General features: G+C 35.1%; 2 protein-coding genes across 2 annotated transcripts in view; one reads left to right on the top strand and one right to left on the bottom strand.

The window, feature by feature from the left end:
* Positions 1–3,500: 3,500 nt before the first annotated feature.
* On the bottom strand, positions 3,501–10,269 carry LOC100370792 (coiled-coil domain-containing protein 92-like). The gene is made up of 3 exons (XM_002731182.3): positions 10,061–10,269; positions 7,976–8,227; positions 3,501–4,626 (listed from the first exon to the last, which is right to left on the bottom strand). Exons 2-3 carry the CDS (start codon positions 8,154–8,156, stop codon positions 3,857–3,859), a joined length of 951 nt encoding a protein of 316 aa, XP_002731228.1. The 5' UTR covers positions 8,157–8,227; positions 10,061–10,269; the 3' UTR covers positions 3,501–3,856.
* A 426-nt stretch (positions 10,270–10,695) lies between these two features.
* LOC100371091 (pre-mRNA-processing-splicing factor 8) overlaps positions 10,696–26,969 on the top strand; it is a 47,049-nt gene continuing 30,775 nt past the window's right edge. The window contains exons 1-12 of the mRNA XM_006812043.3: positions 10,696–10,809; positions 14,398–14,558; positions 14,823–14,991; positions 15,318–15,482; positions 16,852–17,067; positions 17,656–17,868; positions 19,345–19,470; positions 19,882–19,987; positions 23,971–24,161; positions 24,838–24,957; positions 25,386–25,575; positions 26,721–26,840. Coding sequence (XP_006812106.3) covers positions 14,420–14,558; positions 14,823–14,991; positions 15,318–15,482; positions 16,852–17,067; positions 17,656–17,868; positions 19,345–19,470; positions 19,882–19,987; positions 23,971–24,161; positions 24,838–24,957; positions 25,386–25,575; positions 26,721–26,840 — 1,755 coding nt within the window. The 5' untranslated portion in view covers positions 10,696–10,809; positions 14,398–14,419. The remainder of the gene's footprint in view (positions 10,810–14,397; positions 14,559–14,822; positions 14,992–15,317; positions 15,483–16,851; positions 17,068–17,655; positions 17,869–19,344; positions 19,471–19,881; positions 19,988–23,970; positions 24,162–24,837; positions 24,958–25,385; positions 25,576–26,720; positions 26,841–26,969) is intronic.

The following is a 26,969-nucleotide window of genomic DNA, read 5'->3' as shown; positions in this document are numbered from 1 at the left end:
TATTGCAGCTGGTACTTTGTGACTGCTTTTAATAATGGAAGTTGGGAGGAGAAAAGCGTTGTCTTAGAAACTGAGAAAGATACTGTTAAACCATTTTTTTTATTGATATTTAATTCAATTATCACTTTGTTTTTTGTGTGCTCAGCGTCCTATGGGATAACATTGCGTTTCTCATTCAATCTTTAGTTCCTGTCTAGAAACCCCACCACCTGTCTTTCCACACCGTTCTGCAATTTCGCCTTAGGTGGCGCTCTGCTTTTGAGTGTATTTCATTTTATATATTTACTTTACTTTTACTATTTAAAAAAAATATTTTGTATTTTTATGCTTTAGTATAATACAACTATCACCACATACAATTGGCAATTACCAACAATCAACAAATAAATAATAGATCAAAATAAAATAACATTGTACTATATTATTACATACATTTAAATAAACATTTCATTTTGAAAAAAAAAATAAAAGTGTTACTAGTGAAAATAATGAAATTAAAACCCAGTGAATGTTTAATACATTCATAATAAGTCATATGCACAGTACATGTTTACTTTGATTTAATACAGTATTTACCCTATGTATTGCTGTGTAGTATTCAGTCTTTATATTTACTTACTTCATTGTCAGGACACAAAATATAATTATGGTTACATCTATATGTTTGATTATGCCTGCCTGGATCATTCATTCACTTCAAATTCATTTCATTGATTGATTGGTAAATAGTGTATATATTATTTGGGGGGGGTATTTTAGTTGAATTACGGGAAATGACTAGTATAGTATTTTAATTATGTAGCTGGATGTGAACTAGTGTGAATAATACTAATATAATCATTCTTTACATTACTGTAAAATACTTTATTATCACTGAAAGGAAGAAGCAGTGAAAATAAAATCAAGTGAATATACCTTTTTTCCTATATTTTACTTTCAACTCATCAAAAATCAGTGGAAATTAATTCAAGCTAAAATAAAGTATTTTACAGTATTGTGTAAATATTTGCCAAGTGACTGCTTATATCACAGTTCAAGGGAAGTCAGTAAATAAGATTTACTTCTATTGTTGGATACCCATGTAAAGTTAGCCTGACAAGGTCGCGTGAATTGTGCCCTTCGCGATGCTCCGAATGATGCCGTTCAGTCTGCGAAGGTGCTACTCACACCTGCATGTCAAGCTACTTGTAAGTCGTATCTGATTACACTCAGATGCAGGTAAATGTTTTAGTCATTCATAATTCTAGTCAACGGCCGTATATGAAAAACAATAGGAGCCTTTTTATCCAATTCAAATATCCCCCAGAATTACACCAATTTTCTTTTTTTTGGCTACCTGTAGTAAGATCTTTTGTTCTAACATTAACTTTTTGTGTATTTTAGGGTACCATACTGTATCCATGGTGATTCTGTTGTGAAATAAAGTTATTTTTGTATTTCACCATTAACATTTTACTTCAGTGTCTCAAGGTTATTGGGATGTGTGTTCGTGTATGTGTATTACCTGTACGTGCCTGTTCCATTGATATCTCATGAGTTGTTCATTAGTACTCAATGGAACTTGACACATCATCTGCATACAAATCAGCCAAGTTTAAGCTTTCTCTATGATACCTCAAACAAAGAGCCACTCAAGAAATGTTAATGAAACATGGTAAATAGGTGCTCTGAGACACTTCCCATATAAGTATAAGGTTGATTTCCATGCAATTACCTAATTTTATAAATAAATACAAAATGGAAGCCAATTTTTTTCTATTTCACAAGTATCTCCAGATCCCTTCATCAGATTTCAATGAAACTTGTTGCATATGTGCCAGAAGTAGTCTACAGACCTGATTAGTTTAAAGTTGAAATCCCTGCACATAATTATCAAATTAACCAATTTTAGCTGTTCCATAGGTGCCTCACAACCACTCATAGTTCAATGAAACTTGGTGCATAAATGCTCTACGGTAATCCCCAGACCTGATTATTTTAGAATTGAAATCCAATGCTCATTAATTACCTAATCTGCATAATGTAGTAAATTTTCTAATTTCTTAATAATCTCTCAGATTTTAAAAAATCTTGGTACACATTAATTACCTATTTTGCATAAACTAGGAAATCTCTGAAAAAGATTTAAATGAAATTTGGGGTATATACCGTCTGTAGTTTCTCTGAAATAAACAGTAGATGCACAATCAAGTTTATTTATTTTGTTTTTATATTTCTAGAGTATTATAAACTTCAATACTGTGGACCAGATCAATATTTGCTCTATTTGAAGAACATATCTAATAAAAGTGCATATAACCCAAAAATTACATATTAGATTATGTGACCATATAAAAATCTATAATTTATGCAAGCGTATGTGCGACAAATTGCACATGGTACTTTCACATTTTGTATCACATTGTGTATAGCCATTAGGTTTAAATTAGGGTACAAAAAATGTACAAGTATGGTATAATTTTGTAGCTACCTAGGTATAAAATATAGTCACACTTTTCAGAGCACAGTGGCATTGGGGTACTCTGCTATAAATTGAAAATCCTGGGTATGTGGGAAAGGAACAACATGTAACACACTTCACTAATTTGCTACAATGGCATGTAGCCATTTCGTATTATTCAACTCCTGGAGTCTGCAGCACAATAGGGTAGGGTCAACCAATTTGACAAGTCCACTGCATGAATCACTACCCCTCCAAGTTTCTGTTAAACATCTTTCAGCTGCATGCTTCTAGTCAAAAACAGATTTGCATTATTAACATCAAATTTGAAAAAAATCAATGCTGTATTAGCAGTATTTATTTTCTCCACACCTTTGTAACAAGACTCGTTTCTCACATTTCTCACAGGGACATGTCTGGTATGTCATACCATGTCAGCTATTATTGTGTAACTTCATTGTGTTCTACTCATGTAATATATCTCTGGTGGAGTGGGTGTCACATCACACTGGTATTAAAACCAAGCACTTCATCACATTTTGTATTCTATCTAGTCAGCAACTTGCATAGTTTATTGAAGGTGGAGGAAATACATGTATATCATTCATCTTCAGATTTAATTAGATTTGTAAAGTCTCACTTTGCTTTAAAATACACAAGCACTGTTGCTTGACAGTGAGGTATTTGTGTGTGTGTGATAAATGTAATTTCTGGCATGTACCCAACCTGTATAAATTCTACAATATCAGGATTCCCAATGATTCAATTAATCCTAATTCTGCTGCATAAAATGTAACAGCCCAAAACATGATTTTCTTGCGGTGTTGCCATCATCAGTGATGTATACAATTAAGCTGATTTCTCATATCACTCAGGGTTTATATGGATTCCCATTTAGAGAAGAGCTCTCATTTCAGCAGAAATTGGGTTTCCTTTGCGATCAACATAAAAGGAATAAATTTTCAATTTCTCTGCAATCTGATAGGGACTTACATAAGTTATATGCACTGGAGGGTGCCAGACACAATAACAAAGTCAAAACAAAACACTGACACTGATATGAATCATCAAACACAGCAATTATTTTAATTACTGACAATAAGTAGAGTAAACATTGTCCTGCTTGGCAGTTTTCATCACTATGCATAGATTAAAAATAAACAGCACCAACTCTTACTCTCTCACACTCAATACATTACACCGATTACAAAAACACAGATAGCCATGATCCATATTTGAAATGCTAGTAGAAAAGCACACACGAAAAATAAAGTATTATATGTTTAAAGAAATATGTAAACCAGGTAAAGCATTTAATGCACAAGCCCAAAGTACACACATCATCTAAAAAAATCTTTGACTTTTAAAACTTTCAGGGTTTTTTTTTAATTGGAGTGTTGAATAAAGTGGATAAAGTTAGCTACAGTCTGTTGGTGATTTTTCATAGCTGCGATGCTCTTGGTCAGTGATCTGATCCACGGCGAGTCTGTTCGGTACTCTGAATTTCCTCCTGCTCAATGTGTGCTTGGCCTCTGCATCATCAAGGGCAGTGATAGGTGGCAGTACTGGAGGACTAGGTTTCATTTCGATGCATACACTGCCATTGGTGGGTTCACTGGCAACCAGGAATGGCCTGGGATCAGGAGCATCTCCCAAAATAGACGGAGAGTCTGACCTTACAGGTTGAGTGGGTAGCCTGCGACCCCCACTTCCAATACGACCATTAGATACATAACTAGTACCTTTGGCTGAAGATGGTGGAGTAATTTTAAAAGTTCCAGTTTTGCTATCAACAGGCACGGGTGAAGTTGTACTCCTCATCAGTCTCCGCCTCCCGCTACCTGGTGCTGCCTCTCTTGGAGGTAATGGTTTTTTGGTGTCCTTATTTTCAGACCTTTCAACTGAGCGATCATCACGGTTCTTGCGTCTCAGTTTTTCCTGATGTAACTGTGTTGTCAAGTAAGCAATATGTGCTGACTTTTGTTCTAATTCACCAGTGATTGAAGCAATGTACTGTTTTTGTCCCTTCAGCTCATCAACAAATTTCTTCTCCTGAGCTTTCAGTTTTTGTTCCAATAAATTCATTCTTTTGTCTTTTTTCTCAAGATCTTTTTCCTGCTCTTCATTCCTAATATTCCTATCTCTAAGAACCATTTCAAGTGATTTTATTTTCTTCATATAATAATCTGTCATGGAAAAATAACAATAAACGTTATATTAAAACAAGCATAAACACCCAATTCTGCCGTCTTTTGTTCTTGAGAGGGTGTTAATGGTTTAAGGTTCAGGCATCAATCACCACTACAGCTGAATTTTGAGATAAGATGTTAAATAATTGATAGCCTAAATATGTGTGAAATGTAAGTGTCAATGATGATTTTGGCCTCCCTTTGTTTGAACAGTATTTCGATGCAACATGATTCACAAAGAAATGGCTCAAATCTTTCCAAATTGTGTGTATTTTTACCATTAAATATTGCAAATAATAGTCCTAAGACCACTCAGTAAAGCTACAGAAATTATTTCAGAATGGATTCTAGCAGTAATAACTACATAGAATGAAATGTTCACCTCATGAGGTGATACATCAAGAAACTATTAGTAAAAATAAACTGCAACCTAATTATACAACATACTTAATTATTCATACCATGTAGGAGACAGGAAATGAAATTTGTGTGTTGTACTTTTCTTATAGACATTACCTATATAATGGCTTCTGCCAGAGGTTTTGCTAAGTTCTGAAGCCGATATGTGAAACTTTTATATATTTTGCCAGTTATTTATTTGAGAAATTATTTGACTTTCACCTATCAACAAGTTCATTTGTTCCAACAGATCTGGTGGAGAGATGTATTTGTATGTTTTCAAGACACAACAAACAAATTACATTGACTTAGACAACAATTTACAGTATAACAGAATTAAAAAAAAAATTTAAATCAAAATATTTAAAAACACAAAATTCATCTTATACTACATATAAGTCAATTTTAAGGACTTTGTTAATAAAGAACACAACACAAATTTTACTCCATGTATTAGAGGTGGCAAATAGCACTAAGGTCTTAGTGTTACACAATGTACATGTTATATTTGCATACAATCTTACAAAATTATATCCTATGACATATCTGTGTACAACGTATTACATGTATTATGAAATTATCTACCTTTTAATGAGGCCCAATAAAACAGTGGTGCATACCTACAATTAACACATCAGTGGTCATTTTTACCCATAAAACACATTTACATTAATTATATTGGGTTGTCAGAGACAATGCATGTCAATGGCAATTAAGCAATTACAGCAGTGGCACCTTTTGTTTAGTTTTATGTGTGAATCACCACTGTCAGAAGTAAAGTTTTTTATAACATCATAACTTTACATTATCACATGATAATTTCAACAAAAATGCCTTGATGATGGTGATTCATAACAACAATAATGAATCATATGTGATTTGGTGTGGGAGATTAGTATTTATTATTGTAAAACAATACTGAATAAGCTGGGCTTGAAATATATTACCTGTGCCAATTTTTAGCTACTGCGAAATTATTGTATTAATTATCTGCTAACTAAAACTGAAAACTGTAACAAATGTGAGTGACTTAGGATAAAGATCAGGAATTCTAGAGTGTTTGTATTCACACTGTGACTTTTATCCACTATTATTAGGTTGTTACTTAGGATAAAGAACAGGAATTCTAGAGTATTTGTATTCACACTGTGACTTTTATCCACTATTATTACGTTGTTACTTAGGATAAAGATCAGGAATTCTAGAGTATTTGTATTCACACTGTGACTTTTATCCACTATTATTACGTTGTTACTTAGGATAAAGATCAGGAATTCTAGAGTATTTGTATTCACACTGTGACTTTTATCCACTATTATTACGTTGTTACTTAGGATAAAGATCAGGAATTCTAGAGTGTTTGTATTCACACTGTGACTTTTATCCACTATTATTATGTTGTTACTTAGGATAAAGATCAGGAATTCTAGAGTATTTGTATTCACACTGACTTTTATCCACTATTATTACGTTGTTACTTAGGATTAAGATCAGGAATTCTAGAGTGTTTGTATTCACACTGTGACTTTTATCCACTATTATTACGTTGTTACTTAGGATAAAGATCAGGAATTCTAGAGTGTTTGTATTCACACTGTGACTTTTATCCACTATTATTACGTTGTTACTTAGGATAAAGATCAGGAATTCTAGAGTGTTTGTATTCACACTGTGACTTTTATCCACTATTATTATGTTGTTACTTAGGATAAAGATCAGGAATTCTAGAGTGTTTGTATTCACACTGACTTTTATCCACTATTATTACGTTGTTACTTAGGATTAAGATCAGGAATTCTAGAGTGTTTGTATTCACACTGACTTTTATCCACTATTATTACGTCGTTACTTAGGATAAAGATCAGGAATTCTAGAGTGTTTGTATTCACACTGACTTTTATCCACTATTATTACGTTGTTACTTAGGATTAAGATCAGGAATTCTAGAGTGTTTGTATTCACACTGACTTTTATCTACTATTATTACGTCGTTACTTAGGATAAAGATCAGAAATTCTAGAGTGTTCGTATTCACACTGTGACTTTTATCCACTATTATTACGTTGCTACTTAGGATAAAGATCAGGAATTCTAGAGTGTTTGTATTCACACTGTGACTTTTATCCACTATTATTACGTCGTTACTTAGGATAAAGATCAGGAATTCTAGAGTGTTTGTATTCACACTGTGACTTTTATCCACTATTATTAGGTTGTTACTTATTATAGTGCTCAAACTTTTATTTAATTTGGACATTGATTTGTTAGAATTTGACAGAATTTTCACAGGACTGCCCATTCAAAAGTTGTCCAAGTTGCCCCTCTACCATGTATTCTTCCACACCCCTCAAATTTCACATCCTTGAAAGTGGTGCATCCCATGGTGGTACACATGAAGGTGTTATGGGATGGATAGGGGTAAAGTGTACTAGACTTAATTAACTAGTATTAACATAACAATAACTACTCACACTGGGATGACAATAGTGTCTGGATCTAACAAGGACATTATGAAAGCTGTCACATAAAAAATACCAGGATTTTTATGTATATAAATATACAACATCACAGTTAATAATGAATAATTCATTATGGCATGGTAATGTATAGTTACATTTCTCTGCAAAAATTTAGTATAAATATACACCTCCCTGATACTGCAAAGGATAAATCTGAGTGGATTTGTAATCAAACAGGAGAACAACTGTCAATAGATCCTGGACTTTATTTCAATTTTAACAATTATCTAAAAAAATATCAAAAATTAAAATCATACATAAGCCTTCCCAATAAAAAAAAATTGTGTTTCAGTCCATCACATGCATCACTAAAAAAATGTGTTTTTTTTAAAAGAAATAGAAAAAGTAATTTCTTCTTTCTGGGAGTTTTTGTTAACAGAAAAGATTATGAAATGAAAGCAAACATAGAATGAGATTTAATTACTCACCTTCATCCACAGTTGTTGTGGTTTTCATGGCCAACTCAAATGTCAGGTCTGAACATTTCTTCTGTAATTTTTGTATCTCAACATGGAGACCTTGTAGTGTCTTTGAATGTTCCTGTTGCATGAACAGGATAGAACTTTGCGCATTGTGTAGTTGTGTCTCTGTTGTCGACATCATGGCCATTTTAGATATCACAATATAACAAGAGGAACAACTCAAATCCAGTAACGACACTACTGGAATACATTCATATTCTGTGAAAGCAACAAAAGATTGTTCACATTTACAATATTAGCATAATCAATTATTAATCAACAACCATTTGCATAGTTATCAATGGTTGGAAAGATTAAACTATTAAGAACAGCAAACAAAGGACAGTGTATATAATTTGAATAATTGCAGTTATGACAGGTGCAGGGTCCAGTATTAGGGCAAAATCTAAAGAACAGTAGAAATGCAAGGTCGCTGGTATAAATTGTATGTACATGTACTACTAGTAGCAAATCTCTTTCCCAGAACATCAAAAATACAAAAGCTAACATTACAACTGACAATAATAATACTGAATGTGGGGTCTTTATCATTATGCAAGCTCAGAACTGGTATTTTAATTTTGAAAATATAATTAGCCAATGCTTTAGAAATGAGGTTTTTGTGTGACAGCTGCAATTTTAACAGTGACCATGATAATGACACAGGAACTAAACATACACCATTATTAAAAATAACAACTAGAAAGACATGTTTATGGAGGCTCCATTCTTCTACTGTACCACAGATATTCTGAGATGCCTGTTATATACAAATGTTGTAACAATACTGAAAACAGAGATCCCAATCATGCCTAAGATTGGTGTTTGCCAGAACATTTACAATTTTATAAAACTAAGCTTTAATCATGAGTTATGGAGGTAAAGGGAATGTGTCTGTACAGTGCAAGGGTTTGGGTTAGTTAGCACAAAAAATGAGTCAAACATCCAAGAAAAGAGTGATTTTTTAGCAATTTACCATATTATATTGTGAAAAATTCTCATATCGCAAAATTTTGTTTGGTTACCTATAGTGAAGATGAGTACTTATGGTTGTCACAAATTATCAGAGATTTGGATGGTTCATAATTATTTTTTACAGAATAAAATATTACATATGCCATAGAAACAGTTTCACAATGTTCATTTTTGCATTTTCCGGACAGTTTTTTTTAAAATAAATTATGCTGAACTTGGTAAAACCTCAAAAGTTGATGTCTGTTTAAATCAATAATTATTTAACAATTTTGAAAAAAAAATTGTGGTACATTTTTTTACCTCTTCCCAAATACCTGTAATCAAACTATAAAAATGATGGCTACAGCAGTCTACAAATTCTACACCAATATCTATAAATCATATACTATATGGTGAATACCAATGTGACAGAAGTACACCCAGTGCAATGATTTATATGCATAACGAAAACAAATGAAGAACAATTCATAACTGAGTCATGTGTACACCCAAAGAATCAAAGTCGGAAACAAATTATGCATATTAGTTTACGAGCTGTTAATCTAATTACAGAAACAAATAGTGTAAATGAACATTTTATTTAAAGGTCATGCATGTTGTTCACACTTTCAGGACAGAATGTATTTACGGTAACTTCCCAGTATTCGTAATTTGGTGGACAGCGAAAATTGGCGTTACGTATATATTCTTATTGACAAGATTCCCAGGTATGTAGTATGTAGATATCACGCACACCACAAAACCGGACCACAAAAACACTTCAGTTGCACCTACGGACACGGACTGCCCGACTGCAACAAACCATGGGGTTAAAAAGAGCTGCATATACCAACTTGGATCATTAAAATAAAATAAAATGTGTTGCCTTTGGTAAAAACTGATAATAAGCCAACAAAAAAATGAAAACGAAAATCAGATCATGGTCGACGCATTCTGTTGAATTGAATTTGATAAGCAGAAAGCAGGGGGTCAGGGTACGGGTATAAGAGCAAAGGCCATGATATACAAAGCTGACGGCCACATTCACAGAGGCTGCAGATAGAACGACAGAAACACAAGTTCGTACGATCTTCTTACCTTAGAATTGGCAGGATCAAAACATAGTTCTGACCAGTTTACTCCTGCAGTAACGACATTAATCCGTAATATGATAATATTGTGGTCGTAACAATGGCGAATATGAATAAATTAGTATGGCAACTATCCCGATGGAAAGGAATGTAGTACGCCTTCTATAACTCACATCACCTTCACAACCGGCCACAGGAACAAATATTACAATGCATTGTGGGACTTCGTTCTATGTTCTTCTGGATCGTAAAGTTATTTGACATAAACTAACGTAACTTTAAAAGTTTATAATATCACACCATTTACTTAAATGCACAAGAATATATTTTACTGTAAAAGATATGTCAATTTATTTCAATAAAAGTCGAGGAATTAAATTTGAACTATATTGTTTCTTAGTTAAGACTGACACACTTGCGAACGAGGTTATAAAAGGGCCCTATATGTAACTATATATTCGCCTAATTTTTTATATGGGTACTATTTTGCTATTGTGATAAACTCACCAAATACTTTTTCATCACGTTGAGAAATTAATTTGGAATATATATAAAGCAATAAACGGTAGAGATATTAAGTGTTTTATGAATTTTATTACATGGGTTTCACATGTACGCATTTATTCTCAGCACCCTAGGTAGCTTTATTGTCAGACGTCGGGCTCACGCTTGTTCGCCATTTTGTTTTCCGCGTTGATGAAAATAAATTGTTATCAATCCAATTTCCGCCGTTAGCTCTTGCATCTTGCACCCAAGGTAAGTGTGCCTACACTTTTTGATATTTTAACACTGGATTAAAACAATATATACAATGCATAGCGTTGATTCTATAATGTTGCAAAACAGCACTGCAAGTAGTTTTTATGTGCGACTGTTGGAAGCATGGCATCGTGTCTTGTCTGCTATTTGTAGTTTTACTCAAAGATTTCTTTTGTATGACAATTACTGTTCGTAAATTCATATGCCTATTTACTTAAACACACCGTCACGGTATTTATTAGTTCAGCAAAATCGCGTGTGAAATGAGCTCAAGCGAATTATATCCAGGTAAAACCACAGCGTTGGAGAAGGGGGGGGGGGTCTGGTCAAAGGTCGTTACAGTTGTAACAGGGAGAAAAAAAAATATTTGAAACGAAGATTATAAGAAAGAAGTATGCAACTGTTGTAAAACTAATGAAGGATCTCATTGAAGTCGCACGTAATACTGGATGGTAACAGATTAGCAAGACAAATATTCAATGTGACTCTATAGGGCACTAAAAGAACCTGTTAGGTGTTTAAGGTAGCAGAATAGTTTTTTGAGCACTTTTCACGTTTTTTTTGGAAAATCACACGAATAGCTCCCTAAGGCATGCTACATACATTGGTGTTTTTATTTTATTGAAAAAAAAATATCTTGTACAAGTAAACTGATTTTTTCTTGTGTGCAAACAAATGGCCAAGTTTTTGTTTATCCAGTGTACACCCAACTAGTGCATCTCATTAATATGCATGGTTTACAAACATAACTGAACTGAGGGTAAATAGTTTTAAGTTGAGCCACTTTCTTTATTTGCTATTTACAAACAACTGATAAGATATCTGTTTGTAGTTTACACACAGCTGAAGTACAGCAAAGACAAAATCGCTTTTGAACAACAAATTTTGAATAAACAAAAAAGTACATGAATGTACCACTTCAATGTAATTATGTTAACAGAATAAAAACTTACAATAAATTTCTGTAATATTTTTCTTGGCTTTGTCATTGAAAGGTGTCTGACCACGGGGTTACTTTCCTAGTCCAGAAGTAATGCAGTTACATTGGAGGAGGGGGCTCCCTTTTACAAAATATGGTTGCAAACAATAAAATACGGTCATCTGTGGTGGCTATGCATTGCATGAAAATTCTGGTAACAGGCCACAAACTACATGTAAAGGTTGATCAATGATAAGAGTATGCTTGGACCTGGTTTATATAATCCATTTTTCAGAGGAGTTTTCACCAAGTAGGCATACTTGCATGCTTAGGTTTTTCTAAATTCGTAAATTATGTTACATGTAATAAATCCGTCTGATAAATACTTGGTTGTTTTATCTAATGTGCTCATGCGAACAAAATGCACGGCAACGAAATAGTAGCGTCCCCCCCCCCCCGAGCCGACGGATAGTGGGCCAGTGTTTCACGCAAGGCAAGGGTTGACTTTTTCGTACGACTTCGGTAAAAAATAAAAGTATCATCTAAAATCTAGGTAGTTTTTATAGATGATAACAGTGAGTCCGGTTACAATTAAATTTTGAAGAGATTCATCTACAAGTATAAGACCAGAGGTTACTGCGACGGTAAAACTCTGTTTTGCGGGATTTGATTTTTAATAGCACAGGAAATGCTACATGCCGGCATGCATCACTGGGTCACATTTTACAATTATTCTATTCACACCAATTAAGAAACAGGGAAGCTTCCTTCATTAATGTGCGAAATATGCAAAGAAGGAGAGGGTTGTCAGTAATTCTTTAGTTTAGTTGTCATTCACTAATTATGGACGAGATAGTAAGCATGCGAAAATTTCCAAGAAAAAGAAAGCGAGGAAGAAAGAAGAAAAACGTCAAAAGAATGATCACTCCTGTCAAAAAAGATGTTGAAAGAGACGATGTTGGGTTCGTACAGAACAAATTTCCCCGTCGAAACCAGCGTCAGCCATGAAGTGGGCGAAGAAAGTTTTACCGTGACACTGAGAGTCCTGTTCAAAACGTTCGAGAGATGTCTGTATCTCGCAGGAAAATATTGTTACCTTCCGACGTAGAAGAAGAAAGTGAGAGTGAATGTCACGGTCGATCGTTTGAAGACGGCGAGATTCGACTCGTTGACATGTCACTGTTGAATGGCGCCCTAGAGAAAGAGATTTGTCAATTTTGCAAAGTAGGCAATATCTCAATAGTGGAGCGCAGGCGTCACGATCTAAGCAGTTAGTTTGAATTTCTTTGCACGCAAGGAGATTGTATTCGATCGCAACTGAGCCAGCCTAGCTTCCCGTCATCCCGAAAGAAGGGGTCAGTTTTCGAAATAAATAGAAAGGCTGCCATTGGAATGCGAGCGACTGGAAAGGGACGGCGCGCTCTGGTGAAACTGTCAAGCTATTAGGGGTTACCTCAACCAGTAACGGGTACACCCTTTCGCCAGTATGTACGAGCTGCCTCCAGGAGACTTCGACTCGTGGCATCATGCTTGAACTAATAAGTTTACAAACACAACGGCCCAAAAATAAATACACTGTGTTTGCAAACACTTCAACTGCCAAGTGTAGTCTCTGTATTGTTGGTTACTCGCAAACAGAACCGCCCACTTTGCATAATCCAAGCTTTAATGAATGACGTCACCGTTCGTTATCAGCACAGACGGTCACAAAACTCCATAGCGTGACAGAAAACGGCCAAAAAACAAAGTTTTTCACAGATATAAATGTCGGTTCATGATTTTTCCCGAAAACAACTTTCAAAGCATTTCATTTACAATTAGCCCATGTAAATTTTGCTCCTAAAACGGGAGTTAACGTTGATTGAAGTTTGAAATCATAAAAGTGCCGATTTCTCGGTGTTCGGTTTTTGGCAATTACTGTTGACCTAATTTTAAATGGCGTTTCAGTGAATAGCGCTACGATGTCGCCGTTTACCTTTTCTTACTCTTGGATATGTTGGCTTCATATCCGTATTTGCATATTTGCAAAATTCTATTGCGTTTTTTCACAAACCTCGTGCAAACCACCGGTATACTCTAACTTTAACACCAAAAAACGTGCTTGAAATTTGTGATTTTCGGAAAGAAGAAAAAAACTTAATGCAAAAAATAGAAATACGGATTTAAACTTCATGACCTTTGCTTCAAAACAGTGTAAAGTTTTTGATCGCATGAATGACTGTAGAGATGACAATTAAAATTCTATTCACGTTAGTTAAATTATCAGTCCCGCTGATTTTCAGAATCACGTGACGCTAAAACAAACACAATGTTCGCAAAATATTAATAGTAGGAAAATACAAGTCAAGAGCTTTCTAAATATATATAGATTGTATGGTTTCTTGTAAAATTTATTCCGATTATAGGTGTTTACATTTTTCATGCAAAAAAACTATCCTGCTACCTTAAGCCGTTTTGAATACGATAACATCTCTCATTTCTGTACTTTTGCGAGTGTTTTCTTCGTCTTCTGATACCATTGCTAGATACAAGTTTGATTGACATGCTCACAAATGAGATCTTCATATTATAGTACCCCATACATATCCGGTAGTTGCATGCTCTCCTAAATTCTGGATGTAAGGAACTCTCGTAAAAATGATTTATCATACTTTTTCTTGTTCCAGGTGGTAATTGGTGTTGGCCGCAATGGCTGCTCAGTTTATGATGCAGCCTGGTCCGCCATTTGGTATGATGCCAGGACTGATGCCGCAGCAACAGCAGCAGCAGCAACAACAGCATCATCATCAGCCACCACATATTAGTGAAGAGAAACTGCAGGAAAAGGGCAAGTTTTATATTGACATCCAATTTTTTGTTATCATACCTAAACTGTATACTGTTTGTGACTTAAAAATACAAAGGCATTCATATTCAGGTTTATTTTAATGCTACAAAAAAATTCAAGCTTTGTTCTGCAAAATTAATAATAATAAACTTTATTTAACAAGGGTAACATAGTTTACTTTATCTTCCCAATGACCCTCAAATAAGTGCATTGGTAATGAAAGTAGTTTACTTGTGTTTAATAATTTTGCTTTTATTTGCACAGCACGCAAATGGCAACAACTGCAGTCAAAACGTTATGCAGAGAAACGAAAGTTTGGTTTCGTAGATGCACAGAAGGAAGACATGCCACCTGAACATGTCAGAAAAATAATCAGAGATCATGGTGATATGACAAACAGAAAATTTAGGCATGATAAAAGAGTTTATCTTGGGTAAGAATACTCGCTTCTGTGTGGAAATAAATGAATAATTTATTTGCAACAAAACTACTGTAAAGGAGTTAATTATTCACTGGGTTTTAATTTTGCTTATTTCGCTGACTGGAAAATGCGCTAAATTAAACCCCAGTGAATATGTTTAGCATACCCCGGTAGTACACATTATCTAAATGATAAAACCGTGAATTTAAAGACCACTGAATATGCCTGAAACTGTAAATCAGCGAAATTTTAATTTTACAGTAACATTTGAAAATGCATTTTGAAATTTTTTTCTTACTTTTAATTTGTTGTCTGATTAACAATTATGTTTGTTTAAGCGCTTTGAAGTACATGCCTCATGCTGTTATGAAATTGATGGAGAACATGCCGATGCCATGGGAACAGATCCGTGATGTTAAAGTTATATATCACATCACTGGTGCCATTACATTTGTTAATGAAATCCCTTGGGTCATTGAACCGCTGTATATTGCACAATGGGGGTAAGAGATGCATTTGTTGTCTTTTTAGTCCCTGTTCGGACGCAGTCCGAAAACGGGGACTTATGTTTTGCCCTGTGTGCGTCCGTCCGTCCGTGCGTCCGTGATCACCTGTATCTCGAACATGCATGGACCGATTAAGTTCAAACTTCACTCATACATCGCACATTATATGGGACATATGCACATGCATTTTTTTCATGATCCGATTAACGATAGCCGAATAGTGGCCATTTTAAGGCCGAAATTGCATCAAAAATCGCACATTTTCACCATTCCGGACCCGGATCTCAGTTATGCATGGACGGATTTTGTTCAAATTTGGTACATACATTAAACATAATAAGACCTTGATGCACGTCATTTTTTTTTTTTGGATCGGGTTCGAAAAGGCCGACTGGCGGCCATTTTGTTTTAAAGAATTCAGTTCTGGATCCGTATCTGAGATATGCTTGGATTGATCGAGTTCAAACTTCACACACACAAGGTACATCATGTCACAAATATGTATGTGCATTTGTTTCATGATCTCATTAACGATAGCCAAATGGCGGCCGCTTTAAGGCCGAAAATGCATTGAAATCGCACATTTTCACCATTCCGGACCCGGATCTCAGTTATGCATGGACGGATTTCATTCAAATTTGGTACATACATTAAACATAATAGGACCTTGATGCACGTCTTTTTTTTTTTCGGATCAAGTTCGAAATGGCAGACTGGCGGCCATTTTGTTGAAGAATTCAGTTCTGGATCCGTATCCAAGACATGTCTGGATTGATCAAGTTCAAACTTCACACACACATGGTACATCATGTCACAAATAGATATGTGCATATGTTTCATGATCTGCTTAACAATAGCGGAATGATGGCCATTTTAAGGCCGAAAATGCATCAAAATCACGTATTTTCACAATTCCAGAACCGGATCTCAGTCATGCATGGATGGATTTTGTTCAGATTTAGCACAATGTGTTGTACATATGCAGGTGCATTTCGGTCATGATCTGCTTTGAATGTATATGTCACTCAAATATGAACGGAACGGGGACGTGTCATTGACAATGACTTGTTTGAATATTTCCCTGTTGAATGTGAATGAAAGATTTAAAGTTTTCACTACTCGCAAATAGCAAAGAAGGTCCCACAGAAAACTGGTAGAAACAAAATCACTCATCTGACAGTGCTTCATTCTCATTCGGGATATGTGGTGATGGTTGTCCACAAACTCTATGGTGATTGCATTCAGTCTTCAGTTGCATTTTTATTGGCACATAGCAGCCAGAAATTCATAGCATAGCATCTGCATCAAACTTCTCAGTCACTCAAGACCATTGTGTTCATATACAAATAACTTTTGTTTTGAACAGAACAATGTGGATTATGATGCGTCGTGAGAAGAGAGATCGTCGTCATTTTAAAAGGATGAGATTTCCACCATTTGATGATGAAGAACCTCCCTTGGATTATTCTGATAACATATTAGATGTTGAACCGTTAGAACCGATACAGATGGAACTAGATAATGATGAAGATGAAGCGGTATTTGAATGGTTTTATGACCATCGGCCACTGCAAGATACAAAGTAAGTCAGAAACAGTTGTTTGTGAATAGACCATTTTTCGTTCACTGCTAGATCCCTTTCTGTACGTGAAATTGAACATAAAAACAGGACGAACAAATGAAACTTAATTATGCCTAATTATGTAATATACGCATTTGATGGTCAATTTTGATGCAGTAAGATGATCTCAAAGTCAAATATCCCTCTGAGAGTAAAGTTTTTGGTCAGTCCTCTACATGCATTATGGGAGATCTTGCAGTGAACTGAAATTCTTCTATTTTTTCACATCTACGTAAAGTGTTGATTCACAGACAGTATTCAGTAGCATATCACAGTGTATACCTTATTTGATCTACAGTCAGTCCTTAATAATTCAGGCCAAGACCTTGTTTTGTTCTCCTTGATTAATAGTAGTCATGAATAAAAGTTGATTAACATATTATAGCCACAATCTTCACATATTTTCTTTCGAGATCAATACAGTTGCTCCATACTTTCAATTGCCCACTTCTATTATTGTTGTGCATTACACAAGAACAAATAACTTTGCCTACGAAATGGCCGATTTTCTTCCAGTGCTTTTAACCATTGTAATCTCTCTGTTTACAGGTTTGTAAATGGCACAAGTTACAGGCGATGGGCCTTGAGTCTCCCTATTATGTCTACATTGTATCGTCTGGCTAACCAGCTACTAACAGACTTGGTGGATGATAATTACTTCTATCTCTTTGATTTGAAATCCTTCTTTACATCAAAGGCTCTTAACATGGCTATTCCAGGAGGACCCAAGTTTGAACCACTCGTCAGAGATGCTACTTTGCAGTAAGTACTGGGGGTTTTTTTACTTGCAAGTTTACTGATTATTTTGTATTTGTTGTGATGATACCTGTTGGACTAGAGTCTCTGAATATACTGTGTGTATTGAAGATAACATACACCAAATCTGAACAAATACAAATAAAGATAGTGTTTTGGTTCTGTTAGCTTTCTTTTTCTTAATAAAAAATGGGAAGGAATTTCGTTTTTTGACATGACCCCTCCTTGTTAGGTTCTGGAGGGGTAGGGTGCTAAATTTTTGAAATTCAAGAAGCAGAGTTTTACGTTAAGGTAGCGGGACTATTATTTGCATACTTGTTTTCATCTTCTAATTGTGACTAAATGACTACAAATAGACCCGGGAAAGTATATATTTTTAGAATCGCCAGACTTCAAGCTTTTCACAAGTGTATTTTGCATGCCCGTATCTGCATTCTACGACGCGTTACTCAATCAAAGGTGAACAATTACTTTTTCTGTAAAAAAAAAAATTACGCATTTATGCTGGCAATAAGAAGTATTTTTTTCACTTTTCCTAGTTGTTCAATAGTCTGGTAAATTGAATGTGTCTGGTTAGTTTTATTCAAGCAACGCGTTTTAAAAAATAGTGTGCTGAATTTCAATTACTGTTTTAGTCGCATTGCCCCAAACTCAAACCACAACTCGTTGGTAAATAATCGATGAAATAGTTTGTCTGGACACATTCAAGTTCCTCTCATTGTCACCTTAAAGCTGTGAAAATTTGGTGTTAATCCGACGACAATAAGTATACGTTATTTTTTGTTAAAGACCTTGTATTTTGAAAAACTTAAACTCCTAGAAAACGTCCATGAAGTAACAGCAAAGATTTTCAAGCTTGTTTATCGGCACAATCAATTTTTTTTCCCATCAAGGTCTGTTTTACCATGTGTAGGGACATCCAAATGTGTAAGGCTATTGGAAACCAAAAAAATAAAGGAATGGGATAGCTATATTGGATAAATTCGGCATATGAATACACCAAAATCAATGATTTGTTTTCAGTGGCTGTGTGACCTTGTGTCTGAAACATTCATATGCAAATGACTAATCTGTGAAACAAACAGGGGCAGAGACAAACCACTCAAATGTTTGGAAACACTCATTGTGTATCAGATAGCTACTGATAACACATCCTAACATTGCTTTGTCTTGAGTTTATCTTTGAAACTTATAGGCACACAGATTAAACCTGTGTTGATTTTGGAAAACACTACTGAGGCTGCTTGCTTCCCTTCAGAAAATCTACATTTTAACCAACTTACATGACATTCTATGTTATATTGACTTTATCATATGAAAGTTTATGGTGCATTTCATCAATTAGAAAATAAATGTGAAAATCGTAATTTTCAACACAAATAATAGTCTCGCTACCTTAAATTACTGTTAGTAATAAAGCCTAGATAATTGTTAATGTTTTCCCAACTATTTTAACTAATGTGCAATGGTTTCTATTAACAGAGATGAAGATTGGAATGAGTTTAATGATGTCAACAAGATCATCATTCGTCAACAGATTCGTACAGAGTACAAAATAGCCTTTCCATATCTGTACAATAATCTGCCACACTATGTGCATCTCATATGGTATGTATATTTTCATGTTGTAGTAATCTATATAGTGCCCTCTATTGCAGCTCAGTTAGATTTGCTTGTGGCATTGTGTTCTGACAATGTCTCACAGTCACAAAGCATTGTGAAATACTGATCATTATTATAAAACTTGCCTTGTTAGGAAATGCAAATTCCAAATATGGAATGAGTATGAAGTATTTAAAAAAAATCACTATTTTGCTAAATTCTGGGTTTTCTACATAGTTGTTAGATAAAAAAGATCGATAATAATATGATTACTAACCGCAAACTATGTATAAAGACAGTATAGTAGGGGTATTGAACAACGCATAGTAATAGTCGGTACCACTGTGTGTACTATATCTGAGTGCATACTTTGCAGCAATAAAAGATCAAAGTTTACCAAATATTATATTTTTACAGGTATCATACACCCAATGTAGTATTCATCAAAACAGAGGATCCTGATTTACCAGCTTTCTATTTTGATCCACTTATCAACCCTATCTCACATAGACATGCTGTCACTGTAAGTAAGCCTTTCTATATAGACATGTGTGTGTTGCATGTATTTTTTTAAATACCTAAATCAAGAAAAACTGTCAGTCACATTTACATTATTTTGAACTATTGGTGACTGAATGCATATACAGTAGAACATCGATTATCTGTACTGTTAGGGGGACATGCTTTTTGTTCGGATATGCGATCTTGTGTGGGCGTGCTCAAATTTACAGGCTCACGTACACACAAATTCTAATGCACATGACTAATAAAATCAAACAATAGTACCGTAAAATACCTCATATAAGCGCCACTTTGATACATTTTCATTTCTGTCTGGCGCTAATTTGAGGTCACATTTTGGCAACTTTGTTGCAAATGGCGCTTAATTGAGGTCAGTAATTTTTTCACACACTCGGAACTACGGTAACGTCACCTTACAATCAGAGGGATCCTGTCTATACAATGTACCATACTCTGCCGTAAATTCACCCTTGGCCGTTAAACGGCAGTTTCGTTTTTAAAATAAAATGAGATCAAGAAATCGCGGTTTTTTTTGTTTTTGTTTTTTGTTTTTTTAATATTTCGGCTTCTGTTTTCGGACATTTAAATAATTCTGGACTCCTATTCAAGTGAATGATTTTTATCGTGACTAACGTGAATGGGTAAGCTTCGTTTCGACAATGAGCTGTTATCACTGTAAACAATGTTAAATTATTCTTCAAATGCTCAGTTTATCTCTCTAAAACAAATAATTTCTTGATTTAAAAAAAAAATCATGCCGTTTTCCCATGGAAATCGAAGCCAAAAGATCGCATTACATTATCGGTAAATCTCTTCCGCGTTGCGTTTACCATGAGGTCGCTGAACTGTCATTAACATATTAAATGAGCTATGGTAATTCAGACACGTGGGCACCATCCAGCATTTTGATTGGTTAATTAGCGACTTGACCTATCCGGTTAATAAACAAGTCTCGTGTGCGTTCAAAGATATGGCGGATATCGTATCGGCCGTTTACATGTGACTGAAATCATTCGCTTACGGTGAAACTAAGTTGAATTTTACTTGCATTTCATAAAATTTCAACTGATTTATTTTTCGTGCGTTACTATAATCACCACTGAATAATAATCACCAATTTCAACACTTTAAAAACAAGTAAGTTATTCACTTGTGAACCGCAGCATGGCCGGATTGCACTACCGTACAGTGATCATTTGCTACTAAGCAGTGCATTCGTGTTTGTTTTTGTTTTTATTTAAAACGTCTTTTAGAATATACTTTTCGTTACCAAGAAAATTAAAAAAATAAATGCATATTACATTAAATATACTGAGTATTTTTTTTATCATGTGAACAGTTTTTTTTTGATTGACCGTAATTTTTCAACATTTCGTAACGTCTATTTTAGAACCAAAGTAAGGCATTTTACTCTTCTCTGACGCCTATTCAAGAGATTGTACGGTGTATTGTTAGTTTTGTGCATGTGTTGTGGGGGAAAAAAGATTAGCTCAAGTGTTAGGCGGACGTCGGCCAGATGGGGAATTCACGGTTTTACACAAACATTCAACTTTGACTGGCGCCTAATTGGTGTGAAAATTATCACCTTTTCTATTGTACTGGCGCCTAATCTAGGGTGGCGCTTATATGAGGTATTATACTACATGTAGAGTACGTCATTAAAAACATTTTTATTTAATCAGTAATACATTGTAATAAAAATGTTGCATGCTGGAATTTTAAAAATTGTTTCAAAATGTCCGTAAAATGTAGCGATAATAAAGTTCCGTTGCTTCTTTATTGGAAAAACCAAGTCCCGGATCCAAGTGAAGACGGATTTTTCTAAACGATCGTCATTGGCTGTTTTCATTATCTTTCGTTTCAGTCCTGCACTTGAATCCGTTTTACTGGAAAAATCCAACAGCTTTTGTTTTGCCTTGATATCGGATATCGTCGATTTACCAACACATTCTCGGTAGATAGATTGCTTGCGGTTTCGCCAAGTTCTAGTCTATTTATAATTGACACCTTCACGTTCAAATCAAGCACACAGCGTTTACGTTTCACTGGGGTAGCCATGTCAACGCTAGATAAAAGACGCTGATAAAGTAAACACGTGAAAGGTCGCTTTGTATATGCTGTGTATAGATCAGCTCGATGTTACCAGATTGCTCGTGGATTTTCGAATGGTAAACTGCTACAAGATGTCCCTATTTTATTGGATTCAGCAAAGTTTTTAACACCTAGAACGATTGACATAATAAATTGTTGTAAAAATCCAGGTTGGCTTCTGTGATCATCGGACGTAAACACTTCGACGCTGTGAACCATCAAACGGCCCGCCGACTGTGATCATTGGTTGCCGTTGTCTGCTGATAAACCATCAAAGAGGCACACCAAGGTTTTGTCGTTTCGTCACTCTTTTTCACTGCACTATTAAACTGGCGTTGCTTCTGTGGCAAGATATCCCGGAAGTTATTTTCTTTCTTTTTTTATTTCGAAAAGGATGTGACTTCTGATACTGGACATTAAAATTAAAAATAAAAAAAAAAACCATGGGGTCGGCTCATTGCCGCATTTCTTTGATGGCAGTGGAACCCCGTAGAATTTTCCCGGGAAACGTATCTGAACTGCGGTGACTTACAACTTGGTAAAGTTAAGGATCTGACTGTAAACAGTGGAGAAGACATTTGATGAAGTTTGTGTTTTTAGGACATTTGTTATTTACAGTGGAACACTGGAGTTGCATAATAGGCTTGTCTGAATTTAGGAAATTATTGGAGACAGTAATTTGTTTCATTGTTTGCGCAGACACTGTAAACAATGAACGTACACGTGAAAGACGTCTGATTACATGTTGATAATAGCTTTATTGAAAGTGTTGCACCAGGAAATCACACAAGACGACTGTAGTATTTATTGTTACAGTTGACTTTTGTATAATACGGAACACAGCCAGACCTGCATACAAACTTTGGGGGACACACAGTAGGTTTGGATAACCAAACATTTCGGATAATCAACGTTCTACTGTATACGCAACAGAATAATCAAACTCAATGACCGACACTCCCCACCAAGTAGTCCCATTCAATTCTGTGAACTTGCCATCATGTAATTCCAATATGCCAGTTTTACGTAGTCCTATGTAAGTTGATCAGTGTATGAAAAACAGATTGGAAGTATTACAGCAAGTCTCAGAAGTATTTGGGGCAGCCAATTTGCAAACTCGCTAGCGAATTGGCTAACTGCTTGGGTTTTGACTAAACGGTTGGCTTTTGAATCTCACTGGTGCCAGTTTGTGATCGCGTCCACTCTTGGCGAGTCTATATTGCATTAGGGGACATGCAATGTTTTTACGCATTCTCAGGCTGGTACATGTCTGGATTCCCCTGAATGATTTGAGCTGAAAATGGCCACATTCAGCTGGCGTGTTAATATTATAAATGCGAATAATCTACCGATATTTATTATGAGATTAACCTTCTTGAATACTGCTTGACACTAAATAGACAAGTTGAGAAACAGTTTCCTACAAACCAGGGAGAAAATAACAAACTTTCACACTCAAACGATCTGTTGGGGTAACATTAAGCCAACCGCTGAAAAAATCAACCTCATTCGTCGTTTTTGTGTGGACACTGAAGAGCATAGAGCACTTTCCCTGGTATATTTGAAAGCGAAATCGCCATCCAACTGTAAGACCGTTGCCGAATCTCTCCTAAAGTATGAGGATCATCCCCTACTGTTATATAGATTCGCCTTAAGTGGGCGTGACCACAAGACGATGCCAGCCAGATTCGAAAGCCAACCGTTTAGTCAAAACCTAAGCAGTTAGCCAATTCGCTAGCGAGTTTGCAAATTGGCTGCCCCAATACTTCTGAGACTTGCTGTAAAAGAAAGATTTGATATGATAATTCAAGAAATATCTACTAAAACAACATATTTGAGGTGCATGTATCACACGATCTGTATCAAAGTCCTGTAACTTTTCTTAATGTGCAGACTGCTGAGCCACTTCCTGATGATGTGGAGGAGTTTGAACTACCAGACTTTGTGGAGCCGTTCTTACAGGAACATCCATTATATACAGATAATACAGCTAATGGTATAGCTTTGTTATGGGCTCCCAGACCATTCAATTTAAGATCCGGTATACAACGTAGAGCTGTGGATATTCCACTTGTTAAAACATGGTGAGTATAACCCGTACCTACAACTCCATTTGTTCTATTAAAAGAATATGTGCTTATCTGAAATTTCACCGTAACTAATATTTATCTACCTAGTGTTAGACATACTAATAATTTAACAAATCATGATTTAAATCAAATAACAGTCATGCAAACTTTAGATAACTTTTCTATCTAATAGTAGTTGATGATGTGATCATCATAAGGGTTTTGATGTGAACTTGATGCAATCACATTTGCAATTCACGCTTTCACCACCAGTTCTCCCTTTTCATCACAAATTAACAATATAGTCCTGTTTATAGTCTGCAAATTTCTTCAGAAGATTGGAACAAAAATTGACTCAATTTTGTCTGTCGGCTCCAAAATTAGGGTTCATTTCCAAATATATTGAAGAATACCAGCGTAAAGAAAAGGTACAGAAAAATGTGGGTGATTAAAAGGCTAAGCAGATGTAAAATATATTTTTCTCAAAACTTGCAGTTTCTTTTTGCAAACACCTGCTTAGCTCATCTGGTGCAGTGAACATCAATACAACTTAGTTGATGGGAAGATTTAGGGTTTAAATCCCGGTGTTTCCTCGCTGAACAAAAAAATAGAAGAAAGTAGGGTAGAAACTTTGTTCTGGGAAGTGGTATAAAGTTGCATTGTGTACTAACTTGTGATCATTTCCATTCAGGTATCGTGAGCATTGTCCTGCTGGTCAGCCAGTCAAAGTGCGTGTATCCTACCAGAAACTATTGAAGTATTACGTACTGAATGCACTGAAACAGAGACCACCAAAGTCACAGAAAAAAAGGTGAGAAATGTAGTGTTAAGAATGGTTCAGATGAAAGGCAGAAAAGGGGGTCTAAGGATTCTCTTCTCTCCATCAGGTTTATTCTCAGTTATACCTAGATTGATTTCATGACATTACTTGGTTAGTCATCAAAGATGTCATCAGTCAACGATAACCATTCAGTCATTTTTGTTTTGAACTGGATTTCAGGAGTGCATCATGCATTGAAACTCAGTACAATGACCATATTAACTCCAACAATATGATGACATTAGCTAACTTCAATATTAATATTTTGGTACATGACTTATTTGTTTAATATTTCTCATCTATCAAAATGCCAATTAATATTTTGATTAATAAACAAGAGATTTGAAATTCCTTTCAGGGAATAATGGAATCCAAAAATACATTCATTTAATTTAAAATAATTTGTATTTGTTTTTCAGATATCTTTTCCGGTCTTTTAAAGCCACAAAGTTTTTCCAGTCAACAACGTTAGACTGGGTAGAGACTGGTTTACAGGTCTGCAGACAGGGATACAACATGTTGAATCTGTTGATTCACAGAAAAAACCTCAACTATTTACATTTAGATTATAACTTTAACCTGAAACCTGTCAAAACTCTCACTACTAAGGTACGATACTTTATGGATTAAAACTGTTTGCATCTCCCTCTATTGGTTTCCCTTTCACTGTCGTATTTCTAAAAAAATTGTATCCATTTTGGGTTCCTTACATCAGTCACATTATTTTTACAACTTTCTTGAATCAATTTTATTTGTAGTTGGTACGAAGACAAAACATAGTATTTAGATGTACATGTGCATGTTGATTTTGTTTTTTAGCTTCGCTGTCATCACAGATGACCCAGCGGAGCTGTTGGTATGGGGGTCTCTCCGGCGGCATCCGTCCCATGTGAAGTTTTCCTTTGAATGACTTCTTCTTCAAAAGTACTTGACCAATTACATTCATATTTGTACCAAAGGTGCAATTTGCTAAATTTGTGTCAAAATGTGCAAATTTGGATTTTTAGTAAATATTTTTGTCATTTTTGGTAACAAATTTTATTTTCGACAATTAGTCAAAAACCGTAAGTCCAAATGCTTTGATATTTGCAGCAATGGTACTTGGGGTGGTCCTCTGTCAGATTTGTTAAATTTGTGTCAAAATATGCAAATTTAGATTTTTAGTGAATATTTGTCATTTTTTCGTAAAAAATGTTATTTTCGACAACTAGTCCGAAACCGTCAACCACAATGCCACTTTACTGATTCTTGTTCCGTGATAATGAAGACAGTGGAGCTATTTCGACCGTCAGGTCGCTTGTTTTACTTTGACGACCTTTTGCCAACGAGAGGTTATTTTCTTCACAAAAAAATGTTAATTGTTTTGTGAAAATGAACGTACCTTGACAGACTTTGTTCAATTGATGTTTAATAACAAGACACAATTGTGTGTACAAACTAGGATTCATTCATATTGAGTTGTCGCAACTGAAAGTAACAAATGCAACTGGCTGTGTTGCATTGTATGGTATCTACAGCTACAAGTCATTTCATATCTTGTGGTTTGTTCGTATAATCAATGCTATAATAAATTCAGTGATTTCCATTATTGCTTAGTTACTTGTCATCTAGGTAACTACAAAGGATTTATCCTGAAACATTTCCAGTTGTCACTGTTCTGTAATAGATGAAATCCAATACAGTGTCAAATAACAAGACAACCATTATTGTAAACATACAACTGTTTACTATGTTCTTTACAATCTTTTCACCAGGAACGAAAGAAATCCAGATTTGGTAATGCTTTCCACTTGTGTCGAGAGATTCTTCGTCTTACAAAACTAGTAGTTGACAGTCATGTACAGTATCGCCTTGGCAACGTTGACGCCTTCCAGGTAGGTGTATTATGTAACCCTACTAGTAGTAATAACATACTTCAGTTGAAAGTGGGAGTTGTCAGCTGCATATGTGGCTGACGACCATAGCGTGTCATTGTTTACAAATATCTACCCATGAACCTTTAC

The sequence above is a fragment of the Saccoglossus kowalevskii genome, chromosome 16 (assembly GCF_978046115.1).
Source record: "Saccoglossus kowalevskii chromosome 16, keSacKowa6.1, whole genome shotgun sequence".
Taxonomy (NCBI): domain Eukaryota; kingdom Metazoa; phylum Hemichordata; class Enteropneusta; family Harrimaniidae; genus Saccoglossus; species Saccoglossus kowalevskii.
This window is presented reverse-complemented; position numbering and strand designations above follow the sequence as displayed.